The 14,495-nt window shown below is 38.7% G+C and overlaps 1 protein-coding gene across 1 annotated transcript; it reads left to right on the top strand.

The window, feature by feature from the left end:
- Positions 1-5,813: 5,813 nt before the first annotated feature.
- On the top strand, positions 5,814-11,868 carry srsf3a (serine and arginine rich splicing factor 3a). The gene is made up of 7 exons (XM_070847137.1): positions 5,814-5,992; positions 6,711-6,765; positions 8,348-8,558; positions 8,670-8,804; positions 10,837-10,875; positions 10,971-11,057; positions 11,152-11,868. Exons 2-7 carry the CDS (start codon positions 6,759-6,761, stop codon positions 11,177-11,179), a joined length of 507 nt encoding a protein of 168 aa, XP_070703238.1. The 5' UTR covers positions 5,814-5,992; positions 6,711-6,758; the 3' UTR covers positions 11,180-11,868.
- Positions 11,869-14,495: the final 2,627 nt, after the last annotated feature.

Genomic DNA, 14,495 nt, shown 5'->3' with positions numbered 1-14,495 from the left:
ATAATAATTTTGACTATTATACTACTACTGAATCTAATTAATGAGCTCTGGTTCCTAAAACGTACCTTTGTATTTAAATACAGGCGACCAGTAAGAAGATATTTATGTCAAAACTTGACTTTACTGTAAAAACTGTGACTAACTGAGAATCATCTCCTGTGTACTAATGAAATCTTATTTTCAGTATTGGACTGTATCTTCTATTGTGTTTAAATAAAGAGCATTTTGTTAATGGGTGAGATGTTTAAAAGAAAAGTACTCAGAGGCTCTTTGATGAGCTCAGGATTTCTCTGAAGCAAGACATATACAATGGGGGGCCAGGAGGAAGAGGGGGGAGGTGGTGTCAAAGCAGCTGAAATTCCCATAAAAGTCATAAAAGGTTTTATGGCTTTGCTTTTACGCTTTTGCGGTCTGAGTATGCTGATATATTATTATGCCCATGCAGGATGTTTGCAATGCAGCATGTTTTATGGCTTCTCCTTATATTTATGTTCATAATATTTTTGCATTAAAATGTTTTAAAGCTTTAAAATGTGGCATCAGTTCTTTGTGTGAGTACATATCTTTGAGCAATAAAGGAACTAAGATTTGTTCATGTGAAGGAGCTGAAACCGTGCCTTATTGCTTGAGCTGAGGTGCTCAGATAGTTAAAACTTTATTGCAGGTTCCTGGTGGGTGAATCCCACAGTCAGAGGTGGTGAGCACACTGTCTGACCACACTGCTGGCAGACAGCCAGGCAGCTATTGAAGGGAACATGATGATCCTGTTAATTATAAAGGTGACATAACACAAGTGAACCTGATTCTGCAAACCCACCGGGGTGTTGTCAACCGGCTGAGTAATCTTCTGAGCAATCTGTGAAAGGAAGAAAGTAGGTTTAGCACACTCTTGTATTAGTACATTTTATTCAGAAATAGCACAGAAACAGGATGACAGTGGCCTTGTCATCTAAACACACAACCAGCCCTCGCAGTGCACCAACGTCCAACTGAAGCTGTAATAATAAATACATAGATAATTCTTTAAAACTCATCAAGACAGTGGACTCTAGCAGACATTTGCTTGTTTTCCCAAACCCTCGTCTGAACTGCGGTGTCCTGGTAGCTTTGTTGGCCCTTCCCTCCGTCTTGTATGCGTAAGCGGAGGTCAAAAATGCACTCAGCTGACCTGAGCTGAACCGAAATGCATGAATAGATTTCTATATTGACACATGGCCTGAGATGTTGTCTTCCTTCCTGAAACATCATGAACATCTTGTTTCTGTTGTTGTAACAGCAGCAACCTGGTAGGAAATAGGAGAGTTAGATCAACGTTTAAATACACAGTTTGTAGTGTTTAATATGAACACATTAAACACTTTTATCTGGACTTAGCACTCATATTTTTTGAGCTTTAGAGCCTCTTTGCTCTAAGTAAGAAACATTAGCTCAACACCCACTTAAAAGCCTTTCAGTCTTTGTTAAAAGTAACCAATAAACAGTAGAGCCTCTTGATAATTGGCTTACACATTTACTAAATATTGTAAGAAGCACTAAAATCTGACAGGCATTTGCGAGAATACGTCTGTCTGAATGAGTGTCTTGGTGTAACCAGAAGCACGCGGGTGAGTTCATTCAGGGATACAGGCTGCACAGTCATCAGGAAGTGAAACAGAACAGAATGTGCTGTACTAATCTGATTGAAAAACACTGCCCTGAGTGGAGGCACGAAAAAAAAAAAAAAGATGTTTCATTTAAACAGCTAAAAGGAGAATCCTATGGCAGCAGGATGACATGTAGAAAGAAAACAAGCCTGGCTTAACTCTTCATTTGGTGATATAAAAGACAAGTGGTGAGGATAAGGGTAGAGAAACACTCGCTCTCACACAAACATGCACCCAGCGACTAAAATAAGCTGAGCAACATAATGCTCTTTGTTTGTGTTCTAGGCATCCGTGTTACGTACATGGGAGTAATCTTGTGAGTGATCCCTTTTATCCCTGAACTTTTGCCCCCTGAAGCAAGAGTTCCTTACTGCTGCTTCTGCCAAGGACCCTGAATAAATGGTTCCTCGCTGCCGCCGATGAAGACAAACACAGAGGAACAGTGACTAATGGGGGAATCTTTTCTATTGCTTAATTTCCACTTGAATGTTGAATAACTTATATGTATCTTATTCTCAGCTATGTTTAGTGCTCATTTTTATCTCTTTATATAATCAGTTATTATGACTGTAGTAAAACTGGTTTCCATATCATGATGATTATCACTGGAGTTTACTAAATACATAAAGTTGTCAGTTATAAATGAAGTGTACAGATAGTTTCCTTAAGGTACAATACAATACAGTACACTCAATACAACAGCGAAAGTCACATATTTGAAATGTATTATATATAATTATTATATATTACAGTACTGGATAATTATTAACTCTGCCTATTAGAGGCATTTTAGTTTAGTTCAGTATTTTAGTTTTAAACTTTGAACATATATTGTTGGGTAGTTTAATCTATAACAACTGACTATCTAATAAGTTAATCATGTGTGTTTAATGGCATTAAGGTAAATTCAGTGAACAAAAAAAACTAATATTTCCCGATTAAATGTGGAGCTATGAAGTGGCATAGTCAAATAAAGTACAAGTACCAAGTACCGAGTTGTATTAAGTGCAGTAAAACATAGTTACATTCCACCACTGGCTGTGGTCAGACCACACATTCATGCATATATTTGGAAAGGTAAAATGGTTGGCAGAGGAGGGTTTTTTGAACATACAAATGATCTGTACTCATTTAGCAATATAATTTGTCCTCTAACTTTAGGTGTTTTTCTGTGATTTTCCTCACTACTGTGGGATTGTGGTTGTTTATTGCCTCTCACTGGGAACACGGCTGGATTAAAAGAGTGCACGACTTCCAGATGTGTGCCTCCTTTTGTTTTGATGCTTTCATGTTTTGTCTGATATTTTGTCAATTCATCCTCTGGTCCTCAAAGAAAGATTTCTTTACAAATAAAAAGACAAAGAGACTTCCTTGTGCTCTCTTTAACAACTCAAAAAACAGCCTGTTATCATCTTGACACTATTTTATCAGAATAGTTCATATGAATTCGACATATTTCAGATGTCGGCTACAGAAAATTATGTATTATTTCTATTGTAGGTCTCAGAGACTCCAGCTGTAAAAAAAAAAAAAAACATGGCTAAATATAATGGATTTCTATATCTGTGATTAGTTATGATACAAATTATCATGCAGCATTACCTCTACAAATTCCCTAATGAGTCTTTTTGGATTTCAGCAAAGAGGTGTTTATATTGTTTAGCCTACATTGATATAAGTTCTCCACAATGACCACCCTGTTGAATCTACACCTCCCTAAAACAGTTTTGACAATAGCTGAACATGGAGGTAGGATTTATTGCAGGATTGTTGTATTAAACAGCGTTAGTTTTAGTTCAGTCCACCAAATAAAGGGCAACTGAGTATATGTGTTTTTAGGCCATATAATAATAATATACATATACACATATACATATACATAAAACATGAGATATTTCCTTGTTTGGTGAAATGAAAATGTTTTGTGGTCATTTCTTCATTTCGTCACCTTCATTTGCTGATGTGTGAGCACAGTTCATAGTCAAGGGGAGGGTTAACACTTCAATACTTTTCTACATAGTGAGTATCAAAGAAGCAAATACATTTAAAGGAATAAAATTAGATGATTTTGATGTTATTACTAGTATTTTTACACATTCAGCTGCTGGGTTCAATGGAGCCAAAGCTACAAGGCGGTAAAACCAACGTTAACCTAACAGTACACTTGACAATGAAACAGCTCTGTCCTCCACTGGGCAGCACTTCACTAAACCTCTGCTAACTCCATCAAGTTATTCATCATAAGTTTAGCATACATGTATAGCATATATGCAGCAGTTTCATCCATACTAATGAATCATGTGTGAGTATTTACTTGATAACTTATTTAGCTGCTCACAATAGCAGGTAGCAGCCTATTTAAATATATTAGAGTGTGACATTGCTAAAACAAAATTAGTAGACTGATTTACAAAACAGGATGCTTCAAAGCGGTCATTACTGAGTTTAAAATGTGTAACATTAAAGGCTGTATTTAGGACTAGTGTGGTACCATAACACAGTAATTAGCACAATTTACCATCAACTACAATTACTTGCAGATTTTCCACTTCTAGCATGGAATAAAGAAAGATTAAAGGAGCACGTGAAGAGTGCGATTCAGGGTCAGAGAGGTACAAGGACTTCTGTTACTCGTACTTCTTCCCCTGCTCATCTATGCCTCTTGAATGTGTCTCTGTACAGGAAGTGTACATCCAGTGTCTAACCACCCACCTGAACACTTACAAGGGATCGTTTGTGGTGTTTTCTCCTGTTGAGCAATAACCCCCCTGCTCTGCTGATTTACTGGTATGTTCCCTGCACAGTAATTGCTAAACAGCAGGCAGTAACTGTTCTCTGTTTTTAAGGTCAAACTGCATGAATAATGTTTATATTTCCTGTCAGCATAAAACAAAATGATATAGTGTCTGCTTCTGCAGTGTGTTTGATGTAACATGAAGTACATTTGGCAGAGAAATAATTTTCTTTCATCAGTGGAGAAAGAAATACTTAGATCCTTTACCAGAATAAGAATAAGAATCAGCTTTATTGACCAAGTATGTGAACACGTACAAGGAATTTGACTTCGGTTTTTCCACTGCTCTCATGTACTCACACATAAACAGACAAAAAGGAGACAAGAGCAACAGAGCTGAACAAAGTAAACACACATTTAATTTAAGGAAGAAAATAAACATTTTTGGTCTATGTACTATGTAAATATGTGAATATATATATATAGGTGTAAAAAAAAAACTATGTGTGAAAAGACAATAGTACTTGAGTAAAAGTACCAACACAGCAATGTAAAAGTATTCCAACACAAGTAAAAGTCCTGCATTTCAAATCAAGTGAAAGTACAGTACAGTACAAGTATTATCAGCTAAATTTACTTAAAGTACTAAAAGAACTTGTTTTGCAGAAAATCAGCCCCCTGTGGCTGATGTGACAAAGAACAATATTAATACTGAAGGAGGAGCTCGTTTTAAATACTTACAGTTGCAGTAAGTGGTTACCAATCTTGGGGCCAGGGCCCTTCACAAAGGATCACTAGATAAATCCATGGGGTCATGAGATGATTAATGAGGGTACTAAAGAAGAAAAAACACAGATCTGCTACTTCAACTTTGATTCATTTGTCAGACTTTTTTCTGTTGGAGAGTTTTACCCTGTTGGGCCTCACACAAATATTTCAATGAAACAATGTGAAAAATTTAGAGGGTGAATCTTTTTTTGGCTGAACTGCTAATAACTCACATAAATAGTTCAAACATGAGGGGCCCCAACTAGACACTACTTTTTCATAAGGACTCACAAACCAGAGAAGGTGGGAATCACTGGTTTAATCTTATATAGAGAGAGAACAAAGACCTACTCAGCACAGTATGTAAAATAGCACAGATTGTCTTTATTTGTGTTGTAACTTCAACAAATTATAGTATAGTGAGCTGTTGATTCACTATTTTTGAAGGAATATTTAACAGTTTGTCTCTTAAATAAACAGCTGAGTATAAATTAGAAAGAGTGTGTTTGTGCAACCATCCTGAAGAACAAACTAAAGAAAACATGCTTGTTTGGAATAAGAAGAGTGTGAAACTTCTCCTCAAACAAAAAAAAAACAACCTATAAAGGGATGATGAAGTGTATTAAATGTTTTGTGATGTGATGGACGGTCCGCTCCGCTACAGTAGGTGGCGGTGTGTACATTTAGCATTAGTTTACGAGCACCCAATCACACAAAGAAGAACAAAGGCTAATTGTTGTGTCTCTCTTCCGCTCCGCTACCGGTGCTAACAACAAGTTAAGCTAGCTGCTGCGTGAGCGGCGTGATCTGCTGCTAACATTTCTGTCGAGCCGCAGCTACAGAAAAGGTGAGCCGGCTACATGTCTGAATCTATATATCTGCGTGGTTTACTCCACCCAGTGTATGGTGTGATGTTGGTTACCATGCAGGCGGGCCGGGATGTTAAATTTCTTTTTAACTGTTTCGTCGCGGTAAATGCTAATTTAGCTAGCTGCTACGTTCTTGTTCTAGCTAACATGGCGTTAATATTTGCATGGCTGTGTCGGGGGTGGGGTGGGGATGTTGGCAACATAAAAATGTCGTATTCAATTTTGGCGCAAAAATACCTGGTTGTGTTAGGTAAATGTGCGTCTTAAGCTAACAAAGACAGAATGAAAACGAAGTCTAAACGCTTCACGGTTGCTGTTAGCGCACATGCTAACGAATCCAAATTACTTGTGGACGCTAGCTAGCTAGCCTTAGCTTGGTCATGTGCAGCCAATGCTAACATTTAAGTAGAATCTTATAATATCCAATTTAAGTTACATTTGTTGTGGTCATTAAACAGTTAGCCAACTTTATGTTTAATGATGTGGTTTTAATAGTTAGTTAGGTTACTGGTGTTATTTGTGAACATGAACGCCGCTTCCGTGATTTGAGAGGACAGCGTTAAAGCTAACTTCTCGAGAGAATTGGCTTATAAGTCATCGATGTATAACCAAACATTGATTCAGGGTTTCCTTTATACCCTCTGCATTCGATTGCAATACATTTGTGGCTGTAACAATGTCTGTCTTTCCCCTCAGGCACATCTGACACAGGACTGCCTGCGGGAAAATAATTCATCTGGTAAAATGGGAGGTAAGATAAAATAACCTGTTCAATGGTGTTGCTTTTCCCTCCAGTTCACTATTTGATATAATATCTTTACAAAGGGAGAGAGACAGGAAACAAAACATTTACAAGTTCAAATGAGGCATTGACACGTTTACATGGCACAGGAACAGCCTAATCAAGAGTTTTAGAGCGAGTGACAACGTGACTTTTGATTGGTTGAGCAAGAGGCAGGATTTGCCTACCTGCCTTGCCACCACAGGCCTTGGCCTCAATTAACACTATCTTCACTTTCACCCAGTTCACTGTATGTCTGAGTGTGACAGACACAGCCCGAGTCACAAGTTTTTTTTTTTTCTTGTTCTGTTCATTCAGTCGTGAATAAACACTTGGGTGCTGCATCAAAGACTTATGATAGCAGAGAAAACACTGCTGTCTGTTTGATCTGACACGTTGACTAAAGTGTTGGTGATATTTCATGTAAAGTGACTGTTGTGACAGCCACACAATTATCTATACAAATTATACAAGGCATTCAAGATTAGTGTCTGCGGGTTTCATGAGAGCGTAGAAACATTACTAAAACTTTTGGTTGTTACGTTCATTTGCTGACTGCATTTTTGCTATCCCAACCCAGAAGACAGGTGTGTCTGAGCCATATGTGTGAAGGGCGGGGGCCAGCTCTCTGCCTGTCTTTCTCGCACAAACACACAGCTCTTAGGGAAAATGGCAGAGAGAACTAAATGATAAAATGTCTAGTTACACTTTTAGAAACAAAGAAATACAAGCAGTCTTTTTTTTTTTTTTTTAATCAAGTGAAAGTGACTCATACAGCAGAAGAAGCACAGCTTTAACTGCCTCGCTTGTAGTTTATCTGCTGTCGCTCCATCCACCTCAGGTATATTAATTATGCTAGCAGCCTAGAGCCCACACAGAGTTAGCTAAATTTGTGTGTTTTTTAGTCAGGGGAGCATACCTGCAGATTTGGGTCACTTCCATTTCCATAAATTCCATTACAATTCTACAATATGGGACGCTGCTCAGAGAATTTATGATCTATTTTACCTTTCAGTTATCACATTATTGTGTCTGTGTGATTTGTTTCAAAAATGCTGTTTCAGTTGCAACTCAAGAATGTTAATTTATATACTGTACATATAAGGAAGTAAAGCAATGTTAATTCTGTTTGTGGTCTTTTCTCTCAAAAAATAAAGAACTGATAACAGCATCATTAAAGTACTACATCCATATATAGTGTCAGTAAGAGTAGGAATACTGTAATAATACATGCAATACAATACCCATCCCTGCTCCTGCCTTTTGTTTTTCATTTTGGCCCGTTAGTGTCAGTGCTGCTGTCCTTTAAAACAGTTGGGGTCTACAGTGCAGCATTTTGCTCACAAGCTCGTAAAACTTGGTGTGTGCATGTTAATATATTGGTGTACAGCAGTGTGAGTTCTGACACCCAGACTAGAAAAACAATGTTACACAGATTAGCTGAGCTCTGACTCTTGCTCTGTTTTCCTCATGAGTAAAATACAGTGTACTGAACATTCAGCTTCTCCATTCATCATATCCCTCCATGTTTGTTTGTGTCTGTTTCTTTTAGACCCCGCTCTTCATAGAGACTGTCCCCTTGACTGCAAGGTTTACGTTGGGAATCTTGGGAACAATGGAAACAAGACAGAGTTAGAAAGAGCTTTTGGGTACTATGGTCCTTTAAGAAGTGTTTGGGTTGCCAGGAATCCTCCAGGCTTTGCTTTTGTAGAGTTTGAAGATCCCAGAGATGCATCTGATGCTGTGAGAGAACTGGATGGAAGGTAATATATTTTATTAGAAGTTCTTCCTTTTGTACTGCTTGCTCTGTGGGTTTTGGTTTTTGCACATTGCCTTTCATGTGATGACTCTTTTTTTGTTTTTTTATGTTTTAGAAACCTGTGTGGCTGTCGGGTGCGTGTCGAGTTGTCCACTGGGGAAAAGCGCTCTAGGAGCCGTGGCCCTCCTCCATCCTGGAGTAGACGTCCTCGTGATGAATTAAGGCGGCGTAGTCCTCCAGTAAGACGCAGGTATGTATTTTCCTACTTGACAACTAATTGCTTTGGAGTCTCATTTGCAGTTTTTAAAGCACAAATGACAAAGAGTTTAATTCCCCAAACACTGTAGACATAATTTTTTTTTACTCCTTCAAAATATTGGTCATTTTGGCAAAAAATCTCTCAATTTAGATCTCAGACTTTATGAAGCTTTGTCAACATTTAAGACAGAGTCAAGTAGGTAGTAAAATTTGAAACTGGTCGTCACTATAGCCAAACTTAAATTGGTAGCACTCTTACTGTTGCAGATCATGTTGGTAAAATAAAATAATTTTATGTACAAAATGAGTTCATCAATAGATACTCTGGATCTGGCTGCTTCAGGATTTGATATTGATGTCACTCACTTTCCTTAATGTGCTATAAAATATAATCCTATAGTAACTGGAGTGATACTTAAAAAGAAAAAACTGTCTGCATTATTTAACAGTTTCAAGGGTGTATTTATCTGTATCAGAGTTTGACAGCCTATTCCAAAGGCAGCTTATATCAGCACATGGCTATTTATGAACTCGGTAACGGTATGTTAAAGGTTTGCCTGTAAAATGACTAAGCGCTACCACAGTGATATTGCTTTACGAGGACATATTAAGAGCCATAGTTAACGCTTCATCATCCATCAAACATTTTTATAGGTACTTTCTAGAATTATTTTCTGCAGGTGTAAATTTTGTTTTCTCTCTGAGTTCAGTTGCCATCTATTAATAAAACTGAACCCCGTTGCAGAGTCACCACCACGCTTCTCACCATCTGAATCAGTCAACTAGTCTTCTTTCAGCATCATGTGACTGCTGACCAGCGAGCCCCAATCAGCTTGGCTGGTGTTGTCACATGACCCAGGCGCACCGCCAGTCGTCAGGTTCCACCAACCTTTTGGTTCCTGAGCATGCAGTTCCCAGCATCCTCCTCTTCTTCCTCCAACCTTAACCCAATCAACAGCGGTCCACTTCACATTATCAACCAATCAGCGTCTTTACTCTTTCTATTCTCCACACAACTACTGTGTCAACGGGAACAGCCCTTGGCTTACATCCCTTCCCATCCTTCCCCCCCAAAAAAGGCAGGGAAAATCTACAACTACCCCTTCCAACCAGCCACCAAGCAACTTCATATCTCCAACATTTGCATCATGTGGCAAATCCTCTCTGCAATTCGACCTCCCTCACCATCAGTCTGGCTTCCTTGCGTCATTTCTATCTTGTCCAAATCCCCCAAAATAGTAAGTTGCTTTTATCCTGCTCTTTGTAGTTTTTATGCTTAATGTAGCTTTCAAAGCTGCTTGACAGTTTTCCCTCAGCAGTTATTAGTAAGTTAGAGCAATTTCAGTGCAGAGCTGCAAAAATATAAAGATCAAAAGTTGTGGTCAAGGAACTTTGCCATCAGCGTTTTGATTGCAAAAATGAACTACATTTATCGGATGTTGCTGAGTGCATTTTCATGGCTCGACATTAAGCCATCTAGATATCCTTTTGGGAAGATAGTGAACTTGTTTTTTTCCCATTAAAATATCCTTTCACTGAGAGTGCTTCACTTTCCTAGGTAATCATATTTTCTGTTTCTACACAGGCCACCTGGCCAACCATATAGGCCACCACCTTTATATATATCCTTTGTCCCTCCAGTGTTATTAAAACCACTTCTATAGCAGCATTGCAGTAGATGGTTGAGCCAAGAATGTTTTGGCCACTTGTCAGAATAGCTGAGTTATAACATGTTTTGCTTGCTGTTTGTCCCAGACGAGCCTTAATGTCGAGCCCTGATTTTGTGCTATATTCTGAGATCTGGCTCCACGATTGGTGCTCATCAGACAAAGTTTCCTTTTTAATGAGTTGATCTTGATGCAGCTCATCGATGCAGATGATCCTTATATAAACAGACAAGGAACTACGTGTAACCACGTAGAATACCGCCAAGAATACCAAAGGTTTCATTAGTGACAGGAAGGGTTAAATTCTCTTTCCTAATTTCTTTTTCTTTTTTTTTTTTAACCTCACCTACACTGCAGATCACCGAAGAGGAGGAGCCTCAGCCGCAGTCGCAGCAGGTAAGCTTGTAGGAACTTTTTTTTTTTAAACTGGATGTTTCTCTATAATAAATGATAAAATTCATGTTCATTGTTTTTTTTGGTTTGTTCATCAGGTCTGTGTCAAGAGACAGACGCAGATATCGGTCTCTCTCCAGAGACAAGAACCGTAAGCGTTCAAGATCCTTCTCACGGTCAAGGAGGTAAGTCTAAGACATTGATTATCATAATCTTATCGCCAAAATATTCGTACTATCAGCCATTTTGCGTTTGTTCACTAATTCATTTGTCTTACAGTCGTTCCGTGTCTAACGAGAGGAAATGAAGACCTCAAACGATGGTTCATCAGCAGGATCCTGCTACGGTGGTGGAAATACAAATTTTTTTATAGTCATGTCTTTCTTTTTAGATTGTTTGCCAGCTTAAGACAGCTGAAGGTTGGCCAAGTTACATATTGTGTAATAACAGTGTGTTGAATTAACAACAAAGGACTGAAGTGTTTTTCTTTTTTTGTCGGTTCTCATGGTAAGATTTACCCATTTTACTGAAAAACATTTTGTCTTTGAGTTTATTCAATGAAGCATAAAACGATTTCTGTCTTACCCTGCATGTTTTGAGATGGAATGTTGGATTTGGTTTTACATCACCATCCTCCTTTTTTTTTTTTTTTTAACTGTTGAATTAAACTTCATGTGATGTTTTTATTTGTTTTTGTTTTTTTTAAGTCTTGGTTGACTCCTACTGGCAGTGAGTTACTGAGGGCTGCTTCACCAACAGAAAGAGCGTACATGATACAGTGACAGGAAGCAAAGGCAGTAAATGTTGTAAATACTGGTGCTGTTATTTGCAGGCTATTGAAGACTAAAACATCTGTAATTCTGTATTTTACCTGTTTCACTTTTGCAAAAGAAGGCATTTACTCTATTCAACTTCACTTGATTCTCTGAGCTCTGACAGTTTGTGTTGATGCAGTTAAACAACTTGTTCAATAAATGTTTTTCCAAGGTGACATTATCTCCTTGTCGACTGTTTTATTCAAGTAGTTGCATAAAAGAGTATGATTTATATCATGTAAAAACTCAGCACGTACGATAACCAGATTAGATTAAAAATGAAAATGGAAAATTAAGCTTGTCTCATTTCAGGAAGCATTGTATGTTCTTGTTGCTGGCAAATGCAGCAAGTATAACCCACACAGGAAGCTCTGTCATGATCGCTGTGAAGGAACAACCCACCTTCCCCTCCCATGTGTGAAAAGTAAGCATGCAGTGCAGGCTGACATTACAAAGCAGCTCATGTTGTGACATGACAGATACCAGATTTGGGTGGTAAGTACATGTAACGTCGTTCTGTAGGAGCTCTGAAATTTAGCAAATTTGTTTGTTCTTTAAGGCTGTTTATTTTCCTGATGAATGTAATTGGTGCAGTTTGTAGTCTGTTTAAAAGAAACTGACTGAACTTGAGTGAGTGGGCATTAAGTATAAAAAAATCAGTATGCACTTGATGTTCTGTGTTTGGGAAACTCTTCTGAGGGTTTCCTAGTAGTTAATGGAGACTTAGTAGCACATATTTACAGTTCTTTGATATTATCTGATGCTGATTAGTGGTAGATTTAAACTTGTCATTGCATGACTAAATGTCTCATGCTCTAGGAGAGAAGATTAGCAGACATGTCGGCTCAAAGTGCAAGGAAAAAAAGAATTGGTTCACGTCGTCGGGTAACACACCAGAATGAAACATCAGAGGCTGATGAGTCCAACGGTTCTTCTGTAGCGCATGGGCACACACCAGAAGAAAGTGCTGAATCAGTAAATATACTAGCTAATCCTGACAATTCACGATCTGAAAGCCAAAGTCCACCATCACCAGAACTCCCAGGGAACAGAAGAAAACTGGGGTCTTCTCGAAGAAATAAAGGACAGCATGTCAAGAGCTTGGCGACTGAGCCATACCACAAACCTAGAGAGGAAGTTGAGGGAAAAAACAGGGGTAATGAAACCCCTGAACCATCACAAGTGGCACACGCAGTACAACCGGAGAGGCAGGAAGAATTACGTCAAGCGACATATAACAGCTCTTTGTATTTGGCCAGTACACCTGATAATTCTGATGTTCACAAGTCAGAAGCTGATCTGGAAAGATCAGTTCCCAAAATAGAAAATCTGCCTACAGATCAAGAAGAAAATTATACCGATTCTCGTAAATTAATGGACACCATGCTGCAAGGAGTTGACAAATCAGACACTCTTCAGAGTGAGGAAGTCAAAGAGAACGCACATCTTGTTAGCGTCTCTGACTTATCTATTTTAAGTGTACTTACATGTCCCACAGTGGATCCACAGCCAGTAGTTACAACAGTAGTTACACAGTTTTCTTCCGCACCAGAGATAACTACAGATGAAACCAGCCTGAGGGAACAAACTGACATCGAATGCAGTGTTGAGCAAGCAGAACTTTCATCACCAGAAGAGGAGTTGTCTACAAATGAGGAACAAAAAGAGCATGTAAAGTTACTTGAAGACAAAGATGCTCAACATTTTGAGGATAATGTAAACAAAGTGCATGATCAGGAGATTAAGCCAATACAAATGCACAAAATTGTTCACCCCTCTGAAAGTGTGATACATGACGCCAAGGAAAATTCTGAAATGATTTCTGGACACCTGATAGACTCAATAGCTCAAGTCACTGATACACACCAGCCTCAGTTGATGGTGAAAAGTACTGATGATTCTGCCACCAATCAGGAAGTTTCATATCCTGACAACAAACAGGATGAGCATCCTACAAAACAAATCAACTTTGAGGCCTTAGGCCACACAAATGAGGATGACTGTGTCTATGACACCAAGACACCACAGATCAGTGACATAGGCAGAGAGGACACTGCACTAGGTCAGGAGTATGAGGGTGAAGGCCGAGTTGTGGATGATCTAAAAACCAGTGCTGTACAAACAGTCCACCAGGAGAAGGAGGGAATCCTCTCTGAATTTGAGGAGAGTGAATCTTCTGTGCAAACCATGAAATCAGAAATACACACTCCTGTGGACTCCCAACATGAGCAGAGTGACTCAGACTTCAGCCTTATTGGGAACAGAAGAAAACTGGGGTCCAGCCGTAGAAAGAAAGGAAGAGAGCATGTTAATGAGTCTGTTGCTGAATCATACCACAAACCTACAGAGGAAGATGGTGGAAATACTATGGATGATAATCCTCCTGAAACAACAAAAATGTCATTAACAATAGAAACAGCAGTTAAAGAAAAATCAATGGAAACCCTGCTGGAAGAAAAGGACACATTTGACACTCATCAAACTGAGGAAGTTAGTGATCAAGTCAAAGAAAATGCACATGGTGGGACACTTGTTGGCATCTCTGAGCTTACTAAGTCAATTTTACATTCAAGTTCAACAGCAGATGAGCAGCTAATCAGCCTAACAAATTCTACAGAGATCTCAGAAGAAGAACTTTCCAATGTGTACTCTGCGACAGACAACGAAACAGAGGAAATAGATGATGACACAGAATTGTTAACGCAGGATGGAAATTCACAGGGCAACGTTTTGGTGAGTGAGTCACATTTAAAATCAGAAGAAACAGAGTCTTCCACCACAATTGACACAACCACAGGAAAAGGCAGC

Source organism: Pempheris klunzingeri, chromosome 2 (assembly GCF_042242105.1).
Source record: "Pempheris klunzingeri isolate RE-2024b chromosome 2, fPemKlu1.hap1, whole genome shotgun sequence".
NCBI lineage: Eukaryota > Metazoa > Chordata > Actinopteri > Acropomatiformes > Pempheridae > Pempheris > Pempheris klunzingeri.
The sequence above is the reverse complement of the archived record's forward strand: the minus strand, read 5'-3'. Positions and strand labels throughout refer to the sequence as shown.

What these genes read in the sequence shown, in the direction of transcription:
- srsf3a (XM_070847137.1), top strand. An exon ending in GTGAGAGAACTGGATGGAAG is followed by an intron (nt 8,559 to 8,669) that starts GTAATATATTTT and finishes TTTATGTTTTAG; the next exon opens with AAACCTGTGTGGCTGTCGGG. An exon ending in TCCTTCTCACGGTCAAGGAG is followed by an intron (nt 11,058 to 11,151) that starts GTAAGTCTAAGA and finishes TTTGTCTTACAG; the next exon opens with TCGTTCCGTGTCTAACGAGA.